General features: G+C 40.9%; 1 protein-coding gene across 2 annotated transcripts in view; it reads left to right on the top strand.

The window, feature by feature from the left end:
• DHTKD1 (dehydrogenase E1 and transketolase domain containing 1) overlaps positions 1-22,509 on the top strand; it is a 53,504-nt gene extending 30,995 nt beyond the window's left edge. For both annotated transcript variants that reach the window (XM_032837801.1, XM_032837799.1), the window contains 10 exons: positions 1,262-1,574; positions 2,779-2,863; positions 3,346-3,485; positions 9,423-9,573; positions 10,820-10,926; positions 12,011-12,175; positions 19,300-19,382; positions 19,716-19,885; positions 21,462-21,547; positions 22,357-22,509. In XM_032837801.1, coding sequence (XP_032693692.1) covers positions 1,262-1,574; positions 2,779-2,863; positions 3,346-3,485; positions 9,423-9,573; positions 10,820-10,926; positions 12,011-12,175; positions 19,300-19,382; positions 19,716-19,885; positions 21,462-21,547; positions 22,357-22,458 — 1,402 coding nt within the window. In that variant the 3' untranslated portion in view covers positions 22,459-22,509. The remainder of the gene's footprint in view (positions 1-1,261; positions 1,575-2,778; positions 2,864-3,345; positions 3,486-9,422; positions 9,574-10,819; positions 10,927-12,010; positions 12,176-19,299; positions 19,383-19,715; positions 19,886-21,461; positions 21,548-22,356) is intronic.
• Positions 22,510-22,725: the final 216 nt, after the last annotated feature.

Genomic DNA, 22,725 nt, shown 5'->3' with positions numbered 1-22,725 from the left:
CCTTTTTTGATACTAGAAAGTACAACAGAGCCCCTTCCCCACTTTAGTTCCTCATAGGTATAAATGAAAGCAGAGGAATAAATTGAGTGACTTTTTTTTTTTAATGTATTTATTTGACAGGCAAGAGATCACAAGCAGGCAGAGAGGCAGGCAGAGAGTGAGGAGGAAGCAGGTTCCCCGCTGAGCAGAGAGCCCGATGTGGGGCTCAATCCCAGGACCCTGGGATCATGACCCGAGCTGAAGGCAGAGGCTTTAACCCACCGAGCCACCCAGGCACCCTGAGTGACTTTTTTTTTAAAAAGATTTTATTTATTTATTTGACAGAGAGAGAGAGAGATCACAAGTAGGCAGAGAGAGAAGGGGAAGCAGGCTCCCTGCTGAGCAGAGAGCCTGATGCGGGACTCGATCCCAGGACCCTGAAATCATGACCTGAGGCAAAGGCAGTGGTTTAATCCGCTGAGCCACCCAGGCACCCCAATTGAGTGACATTTTATAGGTCATTCTGGTCATAGGTAGCAGATTGCTCTTGGAAGAACAAATCTGGAATTTAGCTCCTGAATGCATGATGTGGCTCAGGGCCTTATTTAAAAAAAAAAAAAAAAAAAAATATATATATATATATATATATATATATATATATATATATATCTGTCTGGTCTACCTCTTTTGTCAGGACTGGATACGATAAAGTATGTGAACAAACTTTGTAGTTTAAAGTATTATGTGAACATAGAGTATCATTATTATTATTGTAAAACCAAGGTACTGGTTATTATGGTTACTGGATTATTAAAGCTACCAAAAATGGATGTTGGTGACTTTGAGTTCAATACTTTTTGAAATAAGGGTGTAGACAACGTAGGTCAGTCTTGTCAATAACTGTCCAGAATGTTCATAGAAAAACTCTACTAATTATTTCTACCTTAATGTAGACAAAAGCTTATAAAGATGGATTTGTTTTTTCTTGGAAGAGTTTTGTTTTTCCTTGGAAGAGGTTGTTACTCCCCATTGCCTTTAGAAAAAAATAAGATATTGGAGTGAAAGTTACATAACATAAAATGGATCACTTTAAAGTGAGCAATTCAGAGGCATCTAGTATGTTAACCGTGTTGTCCCACCACCCACACTCTCTAGTTCCCGAACATGTCCTGCTTGCCTTCTTACAGTGATGATGCTCTGTGATACCTTTGACAATGACTGTGTCTGTCACTCTTCCACTGTTGCAGATCAGATTGACTTTTCTCCCTTGTTTGCTGCACAGAGCCCGAAAGAGCATCCCGGACACCTATGCAGAGCACCTGATTGCCAATGGACTCATGACTGGGGAAGAGGTGTCAGAAATCAAATCCTCCTACTACTCGAAGTTAAATGACCATTTAACCAACATGGCGCTCTACAGCCCCCCAGCCGCCAACCTGCAGGCGCACTGGAAGGGTCTGGTCCAGCCGCCAGCCTGCATTAGCACCTGGAACACTGGTGTGGCCCTCGACCTCCTGCGGTTTATTGGCGGGAAGTCGGTGGAGGTGCCGGAGGAACTCCAGATGCACAGTCATCTGCTGAAGACCTACGTGCAGGTAGGGAGCCTGACAGTTTCAGGTTACTGTTTGTTTGTCTCGAGTCACAGAGAAATCGGTGTGGATCTGGTCTTTTTGAATTAGTGTTACTGATGGTGGATCGCTAGGTTCTGGGAGCTGAACCTAGTGAAGTTTTGGTACTGATAGTCACTGAGCTCTGATGTGTCCACTTCTTTTTTCTTTCTTCTTCCCTTCCAGTGCACATACGTGGTTTGGTACTGAGAGTCAGTGGAGTTTGGTACTGAGAGTCAATACTACTCATTTCCCTCCGTTTATTTATGTATTAAATGGTTAATACATCACATGCACGTGGGCAGCGTGCCTGTTATCACAAGTACAGCGGCATAGGAATGCCAGCTTTGATTTTTCTGACCAGTGAACAGAAAAACACTTTCATGTTAGGGGGTAGCTTAAATAAAAATGAAGAAATTCAACATGCATACCCCAAGGGCAACCATTTAGAGGCTAATGCACATCGCAGTTTTATGTATTGTCTTAAGTTAAATATAGACTGAAGTTTTAGTTGTCCTGCGCCTCAGGAGTCCTAAAATGTGGGACTCTCCGTGCAGAAATGGGGGAAGCAAGGCGCTAAAGGCCTTTGCCTTTACTTAAACTTGAACAGAGACACTGTCCTCTGGGTGATTGTTACAAAGCTAACTTCATCTTTAGGTTTTTTATTATACGTAAAGAGACTTTATTTTTTTAAGACTTACTAATTCAAGTTATGAAGGCAGAAGGGGCAGAGGGAGAGAATGTCCTAGCAGACTCCCGCTGAGTGGGGAGTCCCTTGATCTTACAACCCATGAGATCGTGACCTGGGCCAAATTCAAGTGTCAGATGCTTAACTGACTGAGTCACCCAGGCACCCCAGGTGCTTAGACTCTTAAAACAATCTATGTACTTGCCATCCAGCTGAAGAACTAGAATATTAGAAGGATGGTCCCCCTCACGCCCTCCCTGGCTCCATCTCCTGTCTTCCATAAAGAGGTTAGCCACTAACTCGAGTGCCTGCTCGTTTTGCCTGTTTGAAAACCTAGAACTGCTGTCCTGTTCTGTTTCCTTCTGCACTTTCTCTTTTACTTAATATTATGATTTTGATACTTACTGTTATTGCATTACATTTTTGGGACTCCATGTAAAAAAGGGGGTAGACTCTTAAAAGTGTCTTTTTTGTTTTTTTTCCTGCCCTTCCATTTTTTTGCAGTCCAGGCTGGAGAAAGTGATGGATGGAACAAAGTTAGACTGGGCCACGGCAGAAGCTCTTGCCTTGGGCTCATTACTTGCTCAGGGTAAGAAGTTTCTGGTTAGCTGCACAGCTGGTAGGGAGTGTTTTGTATGACATCTGTTATATGTGACCCCTGAGGTTTTGAATTAGAGCTATCTCCCGTCATTATCATTGACTAGAGAGGCTCTAAACTTTTCTTACTTTGGCAATATTTAATCTTAGTATAACTCATGTTGGTAACCTTCATCAGAGAATAAATGACAGAGCATTTCTTGCTGGGAAACAGGCTCTGTGCTGGATGACTTGGGAAGGTATTTTCCTCTAAAGATTGTAGAGCAAATGATAACTCTCCATTCTTGTATATTCTCACATTACCCAGACTTTTGAATATAGCACAGGTATATTTTAATCAGGATAATCTCTTTGCTACAGAAAATTCTCAGGATGAGCTATTGTGTTAAGAATTCAGGGTCACCATGCCTTGTCAGTACTTAGGTTATTCATGGGAGTCTGGATTTTTCTTTTTTCCCTGCCTGTTTTCTTAAGGTTTCAATGTCCGTCTGAGTGGGCAAGATGTTGGCCGTGGAACTTTCAGTCAGCGGCATGCAATGGTTGTTTGCCAGAAGACTGATGATACCTATATCCCTCTGAACCATATGGATCCTGATCAAAAGGGGTTTCTAGAGGTAGGATGTCTTATTAATCCGTTGTAAAACCCAGGTGCCGATAATTATAGTTAAAAGATTCTTAAAGCAATTAGAAACAGATGTTAGCTGTTTTGAGTTCAATCTTCTTTTTTAAATTATTTTAAAATTCCAGTATAATTAACATGCTGTTATATTAGTTTTGGATATACTTCCTACATCGCCCAGTGCTCATCTAGATAATTGTACTCCTAATCCCTTCATTTATTTCCCCCATTCCTCCATTCCCCCATTTCCTCATCCACCTATCCACCTTCCCTCTGGTAATGACTATTTCATTCTCTAAGAGTCTGGGTTTTTGTCTCTTCTTCTTTTTTTGTTCATTTCATTCAGATCTTAGATTTCGCACATGAGTGAAGTCATATGGTATTTGTCTTTCTCTGACTGACTTATTTCACCAACCATTATACCCTCTAGATACTACTCAACCACAAAAAAGAAGGAATTCTTGCCATTTGCAACAACATGGGTTTAATCCTTTTTGAAATAAAGGGTTCTGAATGGGTGGAGAATATAGGGCTATACACTTGGGATGGAAGGAGCATACTAGTGAGTAGACTAGAGCTGTTTCACTCCAGCTACTTATCTGTAGTCTTATAAATGTCAAATGGTTGTTCATTTTGTTAATCCAAAAATGATGTCGTGGGGCACCTGGGTGGCTCAGTCGTTAAGCATCTGCCTTTGGCTTGGGTCATGATCCCAGGGTCCTGGGATTGAGCCCCTATCAGGCTCTCTGCTCAGTGGGAAGCCTGCTTCTGCCTCTCCCACTCCCCCTGCTTGTGTTCCCTCTCTCACCATCTCTTTCTTTGTTAAATAAATAAAATAAAATCTTTAAAAAAGCACACACACATGAAGCAAAATTGACATCGTAATCTGTGTGTTGCTGAATTCATTAAAGTAACCCAAAGATGTAGATAATAAGCCAACAACAACAACAAAAAAAGCCCTGGGGCACCTGGTTGGTTTAGTTCATACAGCATGAAACTCTTGATTTTCAGGTTATGAGTTCAAGCACCACAGTGGGCATAGAGCTTACTTAAAAAAAAAAAAGAGCCCAGCTTTCTCAAGGCTACCTTATTTTCTAAGGCTTAGTAGGCTTGACAAATATATCTGTTACCATATATTTCTATGTGGTGGTCGCAATAGAGTCAAAGGCAGGGGCTGGGTCTTTTTATTTTTCTCTCCAACAGCTAGCATAGTGCTGGCCACATGATGTTTATTAAAATAAATTATCTTTCAAGGTACGCTTGGTGGCATGTCATCTTTTTTCCTATTCTAGCATTTGTTTGGGTATAATCTCGAGCTTACCGATACTCAGTATTTAAAAAAATTTACTTGTCAAAAGCAAGCTGCCAGAACCATTACTTAAAAGGACACAAAGCTCATCTTTTCTTTACATGAGTCTGAAATCTACCCCGGATCAAGTCAGATTGGGGATCCAGACACTGAAATGTAAAGTAGCCCCTCACCCCAGTGTCCTTCATTGAATTGTGCCTTGATATATAGTATCAGTTCATTCTGAATATTACTATCTAGAAAGCCCCAAGTAAATGCCTTGCATCTCTCATGAGGACGCTGTCCAAAGATTTCATTAGTTATTTAAGACTGTGTCTTTGTATGAAGGCCCTGGTGGAACTGCTGCTCACTTGTGGTACTGAGAGGGGTTGCAGCTCACTGAGTAGTGGTTTGTCTTTACTGTGTATGCATTGTAAGTGCTTTGACCGCTCGGCCTTTCCTGGTCAGCAAGGGCTCCCAGGAAGGGGTGCAGGCCATGGGACCCTGGGTGACTGTAGACCACCAAGGCTGTCTGTCCCCTCTGTGCTGTGTCTCATTCTTTACCTTTCTTCTCTCTACTTACATTTACACTATCACACTATATATTATGTATCCAAATCAGATGCTTTTGGGAATAAATAAAACCATTAATAAATCCAAGACATGAAGGTAGATGTGTGAATACAATTGTATAAAGTATGCTGAATGCAGAGGTGAAGGTGTAGTGAGTCTACTTGGGAAGTCAGGAGAGCGTGGGGGAGGAAGCCAGATTTGAGCTGGGGCTGGAAGGACACGAGGAGTTGCCTAGTCTGAAGCACGTAGGGAGAACATTCCAGGTGGGCACAACTGTACACACAAAACCCCGTGAGGTGAGAGGATAGGGACTCCAAATAGCATCATGTGACTGGAGGTTCAGCTGCAAAGTGGGTACAGGGGCAAGGAAGAGGAGCCTGGCCTGACTCCACACATCGTGAAAGATTTGGAATGTTATAGAAGCTGGAAACCTTGGAGGAATTTTGAACAGGTGATCAGGTTTTATATCAGACAGAGCCCTCCTGATGGTACTTGGAAGCTGAAGGTGGATGAGAATTTTGGGCACTTCTGTCCTAGCTTTATTGAGGTAAGGGCAATTTCTAAGGAGGGTTCTCAGTTGTTCTAGGCAGGAAATCGTGGGGACCTGAATTAGGGCAGAAGTGGTGCAGATGGAATATGGGGCCAGATTAGAGAACAGCGATAGGACTTAGTTGTAGATGTAGAGAGTGGAGAAGAAAAACTAGTTTTGCTTATCTCCTGGCTTCCTAACTCAGACATTTGCTATATGATGGTGGCATTCACCCAGATAGAGAGTAAAGAGAGGGAATGGGTTTGGTAAGGAAAGATGATGGATTCAGTTTTGGATATTTGCCTTTGAGGTGGCTGAAGAAACTAGAAGTTTCTGTCCATTACAGAAAGGCAATTAGATGTGTATGTCTGGAGTTAATAAAGGAATTTAGTCTCGAGGTACACATTTGGACATCATCAGGGTGTAGAAATGTTTGAAACCACAGTGGTGGGCAGGGGTGGGATTATCTCCCTGGGAGAGAGCAGAATAGGAAGAGGACTGGGAGATAGGGTCCTGGGAAAAACAGTTTTTAAGGTGCTGGCAGAGGGAGAGATTTTTCCCAGGAGAGCACCCAGAAAGACAGGAAGACAACTGGGAGTCTCTGTGTCATGAACTGAAGGAGGGAGAAATCAGATATGAGGAAGAACAACATGGCCGTTGGATTTAGCAACTGGAAGGTCAAGGGTCGACCTCGCATAGATCTGTTTTTTTGTGGAGCAGTGAGAACAGAAGCTAGATTGCACTAGCCTGAGCGGTCAACAGGGGTTACAGAACTGGAGACAAGTGGGTTAGATAATTCTTCTAGAAGCTTGATGGTGAAAGGAAGCTACAGCTGTAGAACACTGGTCAGGGGACTGTTTCTTGTTGCATTTTTGTGTATTGATTTCTATCTGCTATGAAGGGAAAGTCAGTGAGGAGAGGTTCAGAAAACAGGCATTAGGTGATGAAGCCAGTGAAGAAGCAGAAAGGAAGAATGGATTTAGAACATTGGTGGGTATGTCAGCGTTGAGTAGGAAGACAAATGAGAATGTGAGGACAGAAAGAAGGTATGGATAAAGTGGTCAGTCTAAACTCCATTTACAATGCACTCATAAATCTGAGAAATGTAGCTGTCTTTTAAAAATTAATGTAACATATAGATTATAACTGAAATCAAAAGAGAAATCAGAAAAGATAAGGTTATTATACATATTATTATACATAATCCTACCATGCTTATAAATCATCTATTTTTATTTTTCTGTGTTGTCACTGAGTGCTTAAACACATAAGTCACACATTTTTATACTTGTAGTCACAGTTTTTTTCCCCAGAGTCTTTTTTGTTTGTATGTTTTGTTTTTGTGTTTTTGAGAGAAAGAGTGTTCCCTCTCAGCGTGAGGAGCAGAGGGAGAGGAAGAGAGAGAATCTCAACCAGATTTCCTGTAGAGCGTGGAGCCCAACACAGGGCTTAATCTCACAACCCTGAGATCATTACCTGAGCTGAAACCAAGAGTCGGACACTTAACTGACTGAGCCTCCTTGGCTCCTCCAGAGGTTTTTGTTTTGTTTTGTTTTGTTTTGATAAAAGATTTATTGAGATAAAACTTTTTGAATTTAGTCTTTCAATGTATACAATTCAGTGGTTTTTAGTATATTCATGGAGTGGTGCAAACATCACCACTATCTAGTTTCATAATGTTTTCAGCAACCCCAGAACGAAACCCCATACACCCAGTGAGAGTCTCCCCATTCCTTCCTCCACTCTGCCGCTGACAACCATTTATCTACTTTCTGTCTCTATTGATTTGCCCATTTTGGACTTTTTTTTTCTTTTTAAAGATTTTATGTATTTATTTGACAGACAGAGATCACAAGTAGGCAGAGAGGCAGGCAGAGAGAGATGAGGAAGCAGGCTACCTGGTGAGCAGAAAGCCCGATTCGGGGCTCGATCCCAGGACCCTGGGATCATGACCTGAGCTAAAGGCAGAGGTCTTAACCCACTGAGCCACCCAGGAGCCCCTGGACTTTTCATATAAATAGAATCCTACAATAAAGTGGCCTTTTGTGACTGTCTCTTAGCGTCATGTTTCCAGGGTTCATCCATGTGGTAGTCTGTGTCACTACCTCATTCCTTTTTATTGCCAACTAATATTCTATAAATACATGACTTACAAATATCTTTGAGAAACAATTTCAAACAAAGACAAAATTACAAAAATTTTGATGTACAATACAAAAGGAACTTTTTCTCCTTCTGAAACATTTGAGACTTCAAGTTGGAAATACCAGGTTGCTCACCTCCTGCTGTGAATGTGTATTTCCTGCAAACAAAGACCTTCACTGCCACCACAGCAGTACAACCATCCACGTCAGGAAATGAATGTCAAAACATGACTACCATGTCGTCCTCCAACCTCGCTGAGAATCATGTTGCATTTATTTCTATTTATTTTTTTATTTTTTAATTCTTTTAGTTGAAATACTGTTGACACACAATGTTTTATTAGTATAGGTGTACAACATGCTGATGTGACAAGTGTGTATGTTATGCGGTGCTCACAAGAATAGCTACCATCTATCCCCTTATGCTCTTCCAATATCATTGACAATACTCCCTGTGCTGTACCTTTCACCCTGTGACTTATTCATTCCATCCCTGGAAGCCTGGGCTTTTCACTCTCTCCCACCCAATTTGCCCATTCCCCATTCCCCACTCCCCTCAGGCAATCACCAATTTCTTCTCTTGTGTTTATGGGTCTCTTTCTGCTTTTGTTTGTTTTCTCATTTCTCCTGTTTTTTAGATTCCACATATAAGCGAAATCATTCAGTATTTATCTTACTCTGTGAGACTTATTTCACTTAGCGTCATATCCTCTAGATCTACCCCTGTTATCCTGTGATTGAGTAGAATTATGTTGCCTTTAACTGTCCTATCTTTTTTGCCTCCTCAGAGATCTAATTTTATATTGTTTTTCTTTTTTATCTTAACATGTCATGATGGTTCTTTTGCTTTATTGTGCAGATAGGATGTTAGAATAATGGATCCTAACCAAAGGTAGGCCTTCTTTGGTAACTTCCCCTCCTTTGTTTTGTGATGTCTTTTTAAAAGCTGTGTGACACAGTTTTACTCTCAGTAATAAAAATAGGTTATCTGAGAAGTTAATTTTGCTTATCCTTTTAAAAAAATTTTAAATTATTACTATTTTTTTTTTAACATGGGGCTCAAACTCATGAGCCTGAACTAAAGACCTGAGCTGAAATCAAGAGTTGGTTGCTTAACTGACTGAGCTACCCAGGTGCCCCTTATTTTGCTTATCCTTAAAGAAAATTTGTAATGCCCATATTCCATTCTTTTCCCTCCTTCTCTCTTCATGCCAACTTTCCCCAAATGCGTCATTCACAGAGAGCAATAGATCTCCTTTCTCAAAGAAATGGGAGATGACTAGAAAGAAAGTTCCCGTCTGGGCCCCTCCTCCCTTTTGAGAGGTTTATGATGCTTTACTGACTTTTGTGTCCCCTGACCTAGCATGACAGTGTTTCTGTTCTCTTCCTTTGTATTAGGTCAGCAACAGCCCATTGTCAGAAGAGGCTGTCCTGGGATTTGAATATGGAATGAGCATTGAAAGCCCCAAGTTGCTGACCCTCTGGGAGGCTCAGTTTGGTGATTTCTTCAATGGTGCTCAGATCATTTTTGACACGTTCATCTCTGGAGGTTGGTGTTGGCATATGCGTGTGGCATGGCCCCAGCCCCTTGGGGACAAATGAATGGAAAGGGGCATAGCTGCCTATGAGGTGCTGTAGCACAGCTCCTCAGGAGAGTTGGGAGGCTGCCTTGCCCTCTGCTGGGGCCGGACAGCTATTGCATGGTTATGAAAGCTGCCGGAGGGCTGGGGGCCACTCTGACTGTAGGCAGCAACTTCTCCAGGGGAGGGCACTTGGCTGTCGGGAGCAGGGCATGTGTACCTGCCAGCTCCTAGGCAATGGACTTTTGGGTCTGCGCTTGGGACGTGTTGAGGAGTTGTGACATGAATACAAAGCAGGCAGTGGTGACACAGGGAGGATTTGTGCTTGGAGCTAATGGTGGCCTTGAAAACCCACTTCCCTAACCCAGGGATATTTAAGTATCTGAAAGCTGGCAGTTGTGCATCTTTATTGTATTTGATCACCATTTATAAAAGCAGAACCTGCTTATTGTAAAATTCAAAGGTACGTAGTAAAGTACAAGTGTGAGTTCCTATCACCCCATTTTCTGGGGGGAACCACTCTTGGAATTTGCACACTTCAGGCCTCCCTTTGCTGTGTTTCTCTGCAACCTTATAGTTGTGAGGAAGACAAGTGCTGGGACACCTGGGTATCTCAGTCGGTTAAACATTTGCCTTCAGCTCAGGTCATGATCCCAGAGTCCCGGGATCCAGCCCCATATCAGGCTCCTTGCTCCATGGGGATTCTGCTTCTCCTTCTGTCTGCTGCTCCCCCTGCTTGTGTGCTCTCTGTCTCACACGCGTGCGCTTGCAAGAGATAAATAAATAAATTCTTTAAAAAAAAAAAGAAGGAAGAAAAGTGCCTTGAAGGAACTGACTGAACTTTGACATGTACAGAAGCCATCCTGGAGTGTCTGCTCCCTCGGCTAAGGACAGTGGCCCGTGTTGCAAGTGGTACGTGAGGAGACGCAAGATCCACCTGGAATCAGAGATACATGCTGTCCTTGAACCCGGGTCATTCCCCTTTTAATTTGTGTTCCATCTGCTAGAGCCCGTTCAGTGAACATATTCTGTAGGGTTTCAGCCAGAAGGATGGATATCTTCCTCTGAAGCCTGGAACACTGCTGGAAAGTGCGTAGAATGGAAATGATTTTAGGGGATCAGACAGCAAACTAAATATGTGGCACTCCCAGGTCACCTCAGGCCATTCTGTTCCTGCCTCAGAGAGGTCTTATTCCCTGTCATGTGCTTTTCCAGGGGAGGCCAAGTGGCTCCTACAGAGTGGCATTGTTATTCTCCTTCCCCACGGGTACGACGGGGCTGGACCCGACCACTCCTCTTGCCGCATAGAGCGTTTCCTGCAGGTACGCGTCCCATGCCTTCTGGATTCCAAGAAACGCTTCCTGCTTCCTAGATGGTTTGAAATAGAGTTGTGTCCTGTAGATACTTTGCGCACACCTCAAACGAGAGGACTTGGAAGATTTGAATGACACAGATTTCATGCAATGTCAATATTCCTTATCAGCCTGATGCCTGGGGACACCAGCATCATGGTTGTACAGCCATTAAAGTGGTTCTTGTATGGCAGAAGTCAGGGTCTCCCAAACCAGCCTGATTGTCAGAATCACCTGGGGAACATTTTGTAAATAGAGATACAGGGACCAACACCAGATCAGATTCTTCAGAGTGAGGCCTAGAAATCTGTATTTTTACTTAAAAAACTTTTTTTCAAATAATGATTGTATTTTTAAAAAATGATTCATGATCACCAAAAAAATTTTAAATACCCAGAAATAACCACTGTTACTCATTGGTAAGGAGCAATACCTACGTCTTTTTCTGCATACAGCAGAATATGCAGGAAAATACTAGGATATTTTATTACAAAAATTTTCGAACATACAGAAGTTAGAAGATTTTCCAGTGAACGTTTATAGGCCGACCCCTTAGAGTGTACCATTAATATTTTATTCTACAGTACTGGTTTATCACAACTACTCATTATCATCCTTCTGTCTCTAAACCTTTATTATCTTCTGATGCATTTCAGAGTAAATAGAGACGCCTGTACACATCCACTTAGTATCGGAATATCATTAGTCATTTTGGCATATGCGCTGATAAAATACACAACTAGATGATAGGTCAGTAGAAAGGTAGACAGAACAGTAGATAGATGCATAGTTATATTGGTAGATGAAAATGCAGAAAAATGATTTTAAAAAAATTAGGATACAGAAATAAATGGCAGGTAAATTAAAGATGGCATGTGATGCAAACAGAAAAGTACATTTTGGGAAAGAAATTACGGGATATGTACACATCTGTGCGGAAGATACGGTTTGGAAGTTGTCAGATACAGACATGTTTCCCTTAGGACAGCCTGGGTCCTTATGATTGAACGAGATGATCTGAACATTTGCTCCTTTCTACCATTTTTTCCCTCAGATGTGTGACAGTGTCGAAGAGGGGGTAGATGGAGACACGGTGAACATGTTCGTGACACACCCAACCACCCCTGCACAGTATTTCCACCTGCTCAGGAGACAGATGGTTCGGAACTTCCGAAAACCCCTCATCATTGCTTCTCCGAAGATGTTACTCAGGTTCCCTGTAAGTAGAAAAATTAGTTAGGAAGCATTTGTCATTTTGTTGTTTAAAAAAAAAATTATTTAAAGTTAAGCTCGTTAACATAGAGTGTATTATTAGTTTCAGGGGTAGAATTTAGTGACTTATCAGTTGTGTATAACACCCAGTGCTCATTACATCACGTGCCCTCGTTAGTGCCCATCACCCAGTTACCCCAGCCCCTCACCCATCTCTCCCCAGGCAACCCTCAGTTTGTTTCCTACAGTCAAGAGTCTCTTATGGTTGGCCTCCCTCTCTTGTTTTCATCTTATTTTTCCTTCCCTTCTCCTATGTTCCATCTGTTTTGATTCTTAAATTCCACATATGAGTGAAATCATATGGTATTTGTCTTTTCTGGCTGACTTATTTTACTTAGCATAATACCCTCTAGTTCTGTCCACGTTGCAAATGGCAAGATTTCATTATTTTTGATGGCCGAGTAACATTCCATTGTGTATAAATATACCACATCTTTATCCATTCATCGGTCGATGGACATCTGGGCTCTTTGCACAGTTTGGCTATTGTAGACATTACTGCTATAAACATTTGGGTGTATGTGCCCCTTCAAATCACTATTTTTGTATCTTTTCGATGAATACCTAATAGTGCTGGATCTGAGGGTAGTTCTATTTTTAACTTTTTGAGGAAACTGTTTTCCACAGTTTGCATTCCCACCAACAGCTGAAAAAGGTTCCCCCTTTTCTGCATCCTCACCAACATCTCTTGTTTCTTGAGTGGTTAATTTTAGCCATTCTGGCGAGTGTGAGGTAATATCTCATTGTGGTTTTGATTTGTGTTTCCCTGATGATAAGTGATGTTGAGCATGTATGTTTTCATGTGTTTGTTGGCCATTTGTATGTCTTCTTTGGGGAAATGTCTGTTCATGTCTTTTGCCCATTTCTTGACTGGAGTTTTTGTTTTTTGGGCATTGTGTTTGATGAGCTCTTTATAGATTTTGGATACTAGTCATTTGTCTGATAATCTACTTCCATTCCGTAAGTTGCCTTTTAGTTTTGTTGATTGTTTCCTTTCCTTTTTATCTTGATGAAGTCCCAATAATTATTTTTGGTTTTGTTTCCCTTGCCTCTGGAGACATGTCTAGTAAGAATTTGCTGCTTCTGAGGTCAAAGGATTTTGATGGATTTCTACCTCACATTTAGGTCTTTCATCTGTTTTGAATTTATTTTTGTGTATGGTGTAACAAAATGGTCCGGTTTCATTCTTCTGAATGTTGTTTTTGTCTAATTTTCCCAGCACTGTTTGTTGAAGAGACTTTTTTCTGTTGGATATTCTTTTTTTTTTTTAATGTATTTGTCAGAGACAGAGAAAGCACATGCAGGGGGAGTGGTAGGCAGAGATAGAAGCAGGCTCCTTGATAGCAAGGAGCCCCATGTGGGACTCGGTCCCAGGACACTGGGATCATGACCTGAGCCAAAGCCAGACGCTTAACTGACTCAGCCACCCAGGTGTCCCATCCGTTGGATGTTCTTTCCTGCTTTGTCGAAGATGAGTTGACCATATAGTTGAGGGTTCATTTCTGGTTCTCTATTCTGTTCCATTGATCTGTTTGTTGTTTTTTTGTCAGTACCATACTGTCTTGCTGATTATAGCTTCATAATAAAGCTTTAAGTCCAGAATTGTGAGCTCCCAGCTTTGATTCTTTTTCAACATTACTTTGGTTTTTTGGGGTCTTTTCTGGTTCCATACAAATTTCAGAATTGTTTGTTCTAGCTCTGTGAAAAATGCTGGTGGTATTTTGATAGGGATTGCATTGAATGTGTAAATTGCTGTGGATAGTATAGACATTTTTTTAAAAAAGATTTTATTTATTTCAGACACAGAGAGAGTGAGAGAGAGCAAGAGCTTGGGCAGGAGGTTGGGGGGAAGGAACAGGAGAAGCAGCCTCCCTGCTGAGCAGGGAGCCCAACATGGGACTTGATCCTAGGACCTTGGGATCATAACCTGAACGAAAGGCAGATGCTTAACTGACTGAGCCACCTAGGCACCCCAGGTAGTGTAGACATTTTAGCAATATTTGTTCTTCTAATCCATGAGCATGGAATGTTTTCCCATTTCTTTGTGTCTTTCTCTATTTCTTTCATAAGTGTTCTATGATTTTGAGAGTACAAATCTTTTACCTGTTTGGTTAGGTTTATTCCTAGGTAGCTTATGGTTTTTGGTGCAATTGTAAATGGGACTGATTCCTTGATTTCTCTTTTTACTGCTTCATTGTTGGTGTATAGAAACGCAACAGACTTCTGTGTGTTGATTTTATATACTATGACTTAGCTGAATTCCTGTATCAATTCTAGCAATTTTTTGGTGGAATCTTCTGGGTTTTCTACATAGAGTATCATGTCATCTCCGAGGAGGAGAGTTTGAATTCTTCTTTGCCAGTTCAGATGCCTTTTATTTCTTTTTGTTGTCTGATTGCTGAGGCAGGGGCTTCTAGTACTATGTTGAGTAACGGTGGTGAGAGTGGACATCCCTGTTGTGTTCCTGACCTTAGAGGAAAAGCTCTCAGGTTTTCCCTGTTGAGAATGTTATTTGCTGCGGGTCTTCCCTATATGGCCTTTATCATGTTGAGGTATGTTCCCTCTATTCCTACTTTGTTGAGGGTTTTTAATCAAGAAAGGGTGCTGTATTTTGCCAAATGCTTTCTCTGCATCTATTGAGAAGATCTTATAGTTCTTATCCTTTCTTTCATTAATGTAGAATATCACATTGATTGATTTGCTGATATTGAACCACCGCCCCTGCAGCCTAGGAATAAATCACACCTGGGTGTGGTGAATAATCCTTTTAATGTTGGATCCAATTAGCTAGTATCTTGTTGAGAATTTTTGCATCCATGTTCATCAGGGGTATTGGTCTGTAATGTCCTTTTGTCATTTTTGTACATACTTGCTTCTATTTTCTGTATCTAATGTATTTATTTATTTATTTAGGGCCTTTATTTATTTATTTTATGAGACCATGACCCTAGCTGAAGGCAGAGGCTTAACCTCTGAACCACCCAGGCACCCCTTTTTTTGGCTTTTTAAATTGAAATTTTAATTCCAGTTAACATGCAGTGTTATGTAAGTTTCAGGTGTACAAAATGGTGCTTCAACACTTCCATACATCACTTGGTTCTCATCACGACAAGAGCACTCACTCCTTAATCCCCTTTACCTGTTTCACCTGTTTCCCACCCCGCCCCCCTGGCCCCTACACTCTGCAAACCCACACATCCCCTTGTGTCTAATTATATTTAAACAGAAACGTCTTTTCGGTTTTAGTTGGCCTAACTGCTTTCTCTCTTTAAAAAAAAAAATCTTTCTGGAATAACTTGGACTATAGGGAGCACTCCATCTCACTGTGAGCAGAAATAATTTTTTAGAAAAAGTTTTATTTAAAGTGCAAGTAGTTCTAAGTACCAGTATTCTTCTTTTATCTGTGGGGTATACATTCCAAGACTCCCATCGGATGCCTGAGGTTGCAGATAGTACTAAACGCTGCACTCACCATGTCTTTTCCTATACACACATACCTATAATAAATTTTAATTTATAAATTAGACACAGTATTAGCTTAACAAGGACTAAATAAAATATAACAATCATGATTATATATTATAAAAGAAGTTATGTGAATATGGTCTTTTTTCAAAATACCTTGTTTTTGCTGTACTCATCCTTCTTGTGATGGAGCAAGATGATAAAATGCGTACATAATGAGAGGAAGTAGGTGAATGACGTAGGCATGGTGACAGCATGATGCTACTAGTGACCTTCTGACCACATGTCAGGAGGAAGATCATCTGCTTCTCGACCTAGGTTGACTGTATGTAACACAAACCACTGAAAGCAAAACCAGAGAAAATCAGGTCTAATGCACTATATTGAGAGTAGCAAGTTGGGAATGCCAAGTATTTTGATGAAAACCAGTGGTGATGTTCATTGGCTTTTACTGAGATTTTTTTCTGTTAAATGATTTACCAGTGGGTAGACTCCTGTTTCAAACATTAAAACAATATAGCTTATTGCTATAACATTTAAAAGGGTACATCTGTTCTCTCTCTCTCTCTCTTGTTCTCTCTCAAATAAATAAATAAAATCTTTAAAAAAGAAGAAAGGGTACATTTTGTCTGGGTTCACCTGAACTGAGTGTTAAGCACACAATATGTTTTTTATTTTATTTTTAATTTATTTTTATTTTTATTTTTATTTTTTTGTGTGAGAGAGAGAGAGAGGGAGGGAAAGGGGTTGCACGTGTGAGCTGGAGGGGGAAGAGCAGAGGGAAAGGGAGAGAATCCTAAGTCGGCTCCACGCTCACCGTAGAGCTGGACAGACAAGAGGTTCGATCTCACCACCCTGAGGTCATGACCTGAGGCGAAATCAAGAGTCAGACGCTTAACCACTGAGCCACCGAGGCCCCCTGCAATATATTTTTTAAGTCACAAAAATACGCAGAGTTCAAGATAATAAATACTGCTAAGTATCTATTTATCCCATCTGCGAGCATTTTTTCTGGTTTTATATGAGAGTCTTAATTAGGATTAACGTTCAAAAAACCTTGGCACTTATTCGGATGCTAGGCAAAGGAGGTAAAAGAAGTCATTTAGGATTTGGCTCTTCAAGACTACCCTGTGCTTCTCACGAAGGTTCGAGAATATATATTTGGAATTGAGGGGTGTTGAGGAAAGCAGTGAGTGATTTGCCTCTAGTGGAGGTCAGCACCCACACGAGCCCAGAGTGGGTGCCGCCTCAAATTCCACCCTCTGTGCCCCTCTACTGCCTCTCCCTGGTGCTGACCCCAGGGGTCAGTACTGTGGAAGTGTACTTCCCGTTCTTACACTGATGGCGTGGTTCGTGTGTTTGATCCCCTCTTCTCGTTTGCTCCCCGACTGTGCGTTGAACAACCTTGCACATTGTGAGATGGCTTCCTCGGTCTCGCAGCATCACAGGACATTCAGGAATAATGAATGCAATCCCTTTAACACGTGTTTCTGATGGGGGTCTTTGGACACAGATGTTTTGAAGCAGCAGTGTTAAAGGGGCTGAGTCATAATGCAGATTACTATAATTTATTTCTAAGAAATATGTATGTCTGGGATTCTTGACCCAGTTTTCATTATACCCCTAAGGGTGTCACCTGCTCCCTCAATCATTACTATAATGGCATGTAATCACATTAAGTATAATATATGTATATTATTAAGTATTGAATGAACAATTAGAAATTTTATTGAGAAATTTTTTGCTGTTTCTAATGAGAAAGAGAGTTCACATTCAGGCCCCAATAGTCTACTCCTCTCTCATGTCTAATATATAACTTACCAAATAAGTGAGGTCTTGCTCTGGAACCTTGAAAATATCAACAGCTAGGGGCACCTGAGTGGCTGTGATGGGTAGGTGTCCGACTCTTAATTTTGGGTTAGGTCAAGATCTCAGGGTCATGAGATGAAGCCCTGAGAGCTTAAGATTCTCTCTCTCTCTCTCCCTCTGTCTCTCCACTCACACACTCTTTCTCTCTCTTTCTCACTGTCTCTCCGCTCACACACTCTTTCTCTCTCTCTCTCTCGCTCGAAGAAAAAAAAAATATATATATATATTTTTTTTTTTCTCAACAGCTATCCTATAGATTTTTTTTTAAGATTATATTTTTTATTTACTTATTTGACAGAGAGAGAATGAGATCACAAGTAGGCAGAGGGCAGGCAGAGAGAGAGGGGAAGCAGGCTCCCCGCGGAGCAGAGAGCCCGATGTGGGGCTGGATCCCAGGACCCTGGGATCATGACCTGAGCCAGGGGCTTTAACCCACTGAGCCACCCAGGTGCCCCTATCCTATAGATTTTTAAGTGAAAAACTACTCTTATTAAGTAGCTAAATATCTTCATTAAACATGTAAAACCTTCTATTAACTGAAAGTGAGTACCACCATTATTGAAGTCTGATTTCTTCCTGAAAATTAGATTATTGGTACAAGTGATCTAGCAGAACAGAAGTTCACCCTTTCTTTCCATGGTGTATTCAGAGATGACTTGCCATATGACAAATATGACTCAGGGCTGTAAGAAGTTTGCTTGACAAGTGGTACCTAAATTCTACCCAAATTTCCCACCTAGCTCTGAATTCCAGTTCCTTTTTTTTTTTTTTTTGCCTTAGTGAGTTCTACACCTCCATGTGGGGCTTGAACTGACACCAAGATCAAGATCAAGAGTCACTTGCTCCACTAACTGAGCTAGCCAGGCGCCCCTCCTGCTCCTTTGGATTCCTACCCTAGGAAATGGGAGCTGACCAAGGGTTCAGGGTGGAGAAAGTTGGCTTCTATCATACATTGTTTAGCAATAAGAATAAGTAAAAAATAAGACTAAAATATATGTGATATATAATAAAATGTATGTCTATATATAATAGGTAATATATATTATGTAGACATATAGATAATGCATAATATATAAAGTATATATTTTTATTTCATTCTCTTAGTTAATATTAATTTTTTAGGGTATACCACAATATTCCCCCATCAGCATGGCTACCTATCAGTGGACCAATCAAGATGTATTTCCATTTGAGAATAGATTATAGGGCAGTGAACTAGAGTTGTCTATGTGCTAAGTTCTTTGCAACAGCAGGTACTTATTGAAATTGAGCTCATTAATAAAATTTCTTTTCATCACAGAAATATTCATGTATTATTCCTGCTTGTTCTGACTCATTAGTTTTCACATATAAATTATAGTCAAAATCCTAAAGACAGAAATCCTTGTTCTAGTTTAGCTGTTTTTGTTCACAAATGTCATTTCTGATTCCAACAAACCAAAGTGTATTTTTACTGAGACAAAAAGTGGGATCAAACTGAAATTTTGATTCTAAAAGTCTTGTTTCAGTATTGCACAAAAGGCAATCTTACATAACCTTGAAAAAGTAATTTTATTCTGAAATATACACAATTGGTATTTTTTTTGAAAGATACTGTGTTTACTAGGGCATATGTTTACATATATGAGTCCTAGGAGGAAAGTTTGATGTTATTTCTTGGTAAAGATCCCTTGAAAGTGCAGGCATCTTCAGCTCCTTTCTTTGGTTGATAGTTGTATGGCTTTTTACCCTCCTTAGGCTGCTGTGTCAACTCTTCAAGAAATGGCGCCAGGAACGACATTCAAGCCGGTCATTGGTGATTCATCTGTGGATCCCAAAAAGTAATTTGCTGTGTATCTCTGTTTTCATACTTTGTAGTAGAATTTTAATTAATGGGAAAACTAGTTCACGTTAGGGAACCCAGAGTGACCCAAGTCTCCTCTATCCTGATAGAAATCCTCTGCCCCCATGGGACGGGAGTCAGAGTTTGCATGGAACGTGGAGCTTCAGAGGCGTGTGTTGCTGAAGAAGGCCACAGGGCACAGTGTGTCACTGAACCCAACTACAGAGCCCCGCACTGCTTCCATAACGAAGCATTTTCATCAATGCGGTCTCCTCTTTCTTTTGATACAATTCTCTTAGCTGTTTCTCCTCTACCCCATTCTACCCAACAGGGTCAAGAGGCTAGTGTTCTGCTGTGGCAAACATTTCTATGCCCTGCTGAAGCAAAGAGAATCCTTAGAGGCCAAGAAGCATGACTTTGCCATCATCCGAGTAGAGGAACTCTGCCCTTTCCCACTGGATTCGTTACAGCAAGAGATGAGCAAATATAAACACGTTAAAGGTACATTATTCTTGGTGGGGTTCTTTGGGTTTTAGATACCTGAAACCTATTCCAACGTCTCATGTGGAAAGGAATTCTGGGGCAGTGAGAGTCCTTAAAGGATTGAATCTTTTGGAATTTGGAAATATGGGGAAAAAAAAATACTGCTAGAGCCAATGTTTCCTTGTCTTTTATGGTGTCCCTTTCGGTAACCATCCCCTTCTCTCACTTTAAGATGGGTCATTTCTTGACAGGTTGGAGGTAATCAGTGCTATACTATTGCTTAGGATAAATTGATGTAACTGTAAAAGGCAAGTCTTTACAACAAGTGGGGCTTCAGTAATTAGACATCTGTATGTACTGGGTACGGACATTAACTCAGGATCACAGATCTAAATGTAAAACATAAAACTCTAAAACTTCTAGGAGAAAATCTCCATGACCTTTGGCTAGGCAAAAGATCTGAACGAAACAATGGGATCACAAATAACTACATAAAATGATGCTTGATGGGGTGCTTGGGTGGCTCAGGGGGTTAAAGCCTCTGCCTTCGGCTCAGGTCATGATTCTAGGGTCCTGGGATCGAGCTCCGCATCGGGCTCTCTGCTCAGTGGGGAGCCTGCTTCCTCTCTCTCTGCCTGCCTCTCTTCCTACTTCTGATCTCTGTCTGCCAAATAAATAAATAAAATCTTTTTAGAAAAATGATGCTTGACATCATTAGTGATAAGGGAAATGCAAATGAAACCCAAACGAGATACAGCTGCACCCCTGTCAGAATAGCTAAAATGAAAACAAAACAGTAAGTTGGCAATATCAAGAGCTGATGAGGAATGGAAAGTGATACAGCCACTCTGGAAAATAGTTAGTTCCAACATACAGTTGCCAGTCCACTATGAGGTATTTGCCCAAGAGAAATGACAGTGTGTTCACAGAAAAATGTCTACCACAGCTTCATTCATAATTGTCCCAAACTGGAAACCACCACGATGTCCTTGAACCTATGGATAAATAAACAAGGATATAAGGTACATCCTTGCAATATCATACTACTCAACAATAAAAGAGAGTGAACTATGGCTTTGGGATTTTGCTAGTTCAAGGGAGCCAGAACCAAAGCTTCCATATCGTATAATTCCATTTATCTGATGTTCTGGAAAAGGCAAAACCATAGGGAGAAGAGAACCTCAGTGGTTCCCAGAGGCTGGTGCCATAGGAGGAGTTGCCTTCAAAGGGCAGGATGAGGGAATTTTCAGGGTTGATAGAATTGTTCTGTATCATGAGTGAGGTGCTTGATACGTGACTATCATTTACCAAAAACAAAACAAAACAAACAAAAAACAAACCACACCATGCCATATTGGAAAGGCATATATTTACTTGAAGAAAGCTAGCTATACATACATACACACTGTATATGTACATATGCATATGTATATGGCTAAAAGGTATCTGTGTATGTACATATGCACTGTGTATACACACACACACACACCATATATATATATGGTGTGTGTGTGTGTGTGTGTGTATGTGTGTGTGTGTGTGTGTGTACTATAGGTTTACCTGGAGTATTGAAATGAGATTTCTTCTGCTGTAGATTTTATTTGGAGTCAGGAGGAGCCTCAGAACATGGGACCATGGTGCTTTGTTTCTCCAAGGTTTGAAAAGCAGCTGGCCTGCAAGGTAATAGCTTTCCCTTTTACAGTGTTTTGTGTATGTGTGTTATTTCTTCTGGAGTGCCAGTAAATGGGTTTATCCCCCATTAGCCGTCCAATTCTTTTAAAGAGAAACTAAACTATAAAACCTAACTTAGACTGTTTTTTTTTGGAATGAAATGCTGAATGTTTATCAAGATATATATGTGTATGTGCTAGTATGATGTAAGAAAAAGTGATTATACTTAAAGTAAAAGCCCTTACCTGTCAGCTACCTTTCCTACTAGTCTTGTCCTAAAGGTCACAATCCAGGCCCGGGGGGAGCAGGATGATGAGTGGGCTTCTATTACAGTAATGGAGAAGAGATGCTCACTAATGCTTGTTCTAGGCTCTTCCACATACCTGGGGTCCATCAAAGGCCAAGTTCTTACTGCTTAGACTGTCAGGAGGGAAGAACAATGAGAAGAGCAAATGGGCTTCTGTTTCTCTTCCTATTCTGCTTCAATTAGAACTCACTTCACACATTTGTTACTAGTTTTTGGGGTCAAATCATTGTCATTGTTCTAATCTAGGAAACTCTACTGCTAAAACCAACTAATAGTTACTGAAGAATAGGAAAAATTCAAGAATTGATCTCCCCTGATGGTGCCTGGGATTTAGTTTTTAGTTGTGACCTGTATCTCCTTCCAGTCTATTCTAGGTGACCCATTATTTTTCCAAAAAAGGTGATTTGTGGTTAAACAAGCTAAGAGACATGCATGCCCTGCCTCGGGAGAATAAAGCCGGGCTCTGATCAGGTCAGCAGGTCATTTTATTTCTTTTCTGCTCTCATCATAGCTCCGTCTTGTGAGTCGACCCCCTTTGCCAGTCCCTGCTGTAGGAATTGGCACCCTTCACCTGCAGCAGCATGAAGATGTCCTCACCAAGACCTTTGCTTGATGGTGTCCTTTGGAACAGTGTTACTTCCTTTTAAGAAAATAAGCATGAAAAGAAAAGCCGGCTCCTTTGTTCTCTTCTTCCATTAGGCAACATGAAAAGTCTGTTCCTCTAAGACGTTGGGATTGATGAGGAACATTTAATCAGAATACACAGAGTAACCAAGGGAATTATCCATCAATCCATGAACCTGATGAGTCACCTTAATCCTTAAACTCTTCTTCTGTCAATTATCCTCGAGTCACCTTAATCCAGTGTTTTGTTTTGGTT

This window comes from Lontra canadensis, unplaced genomic scaffold (genome assembly GCF_010015895.1).
Source record: "Lontra canadensis isolate GAN:19392208 unplaced genomic scaffold, GSC_riverotter_1.0 scaffold100, whole genome shotgun sequence".
Taxonomy (NCBI): Eukaryota; Metazoa; Chordata; class Mammalia; order Carnivora; family Mustelidae; genus Lontra; species Lontra canadensis.
This window is presented reverse-complemented; position numbering and strand designations above follow the sequence as displayed.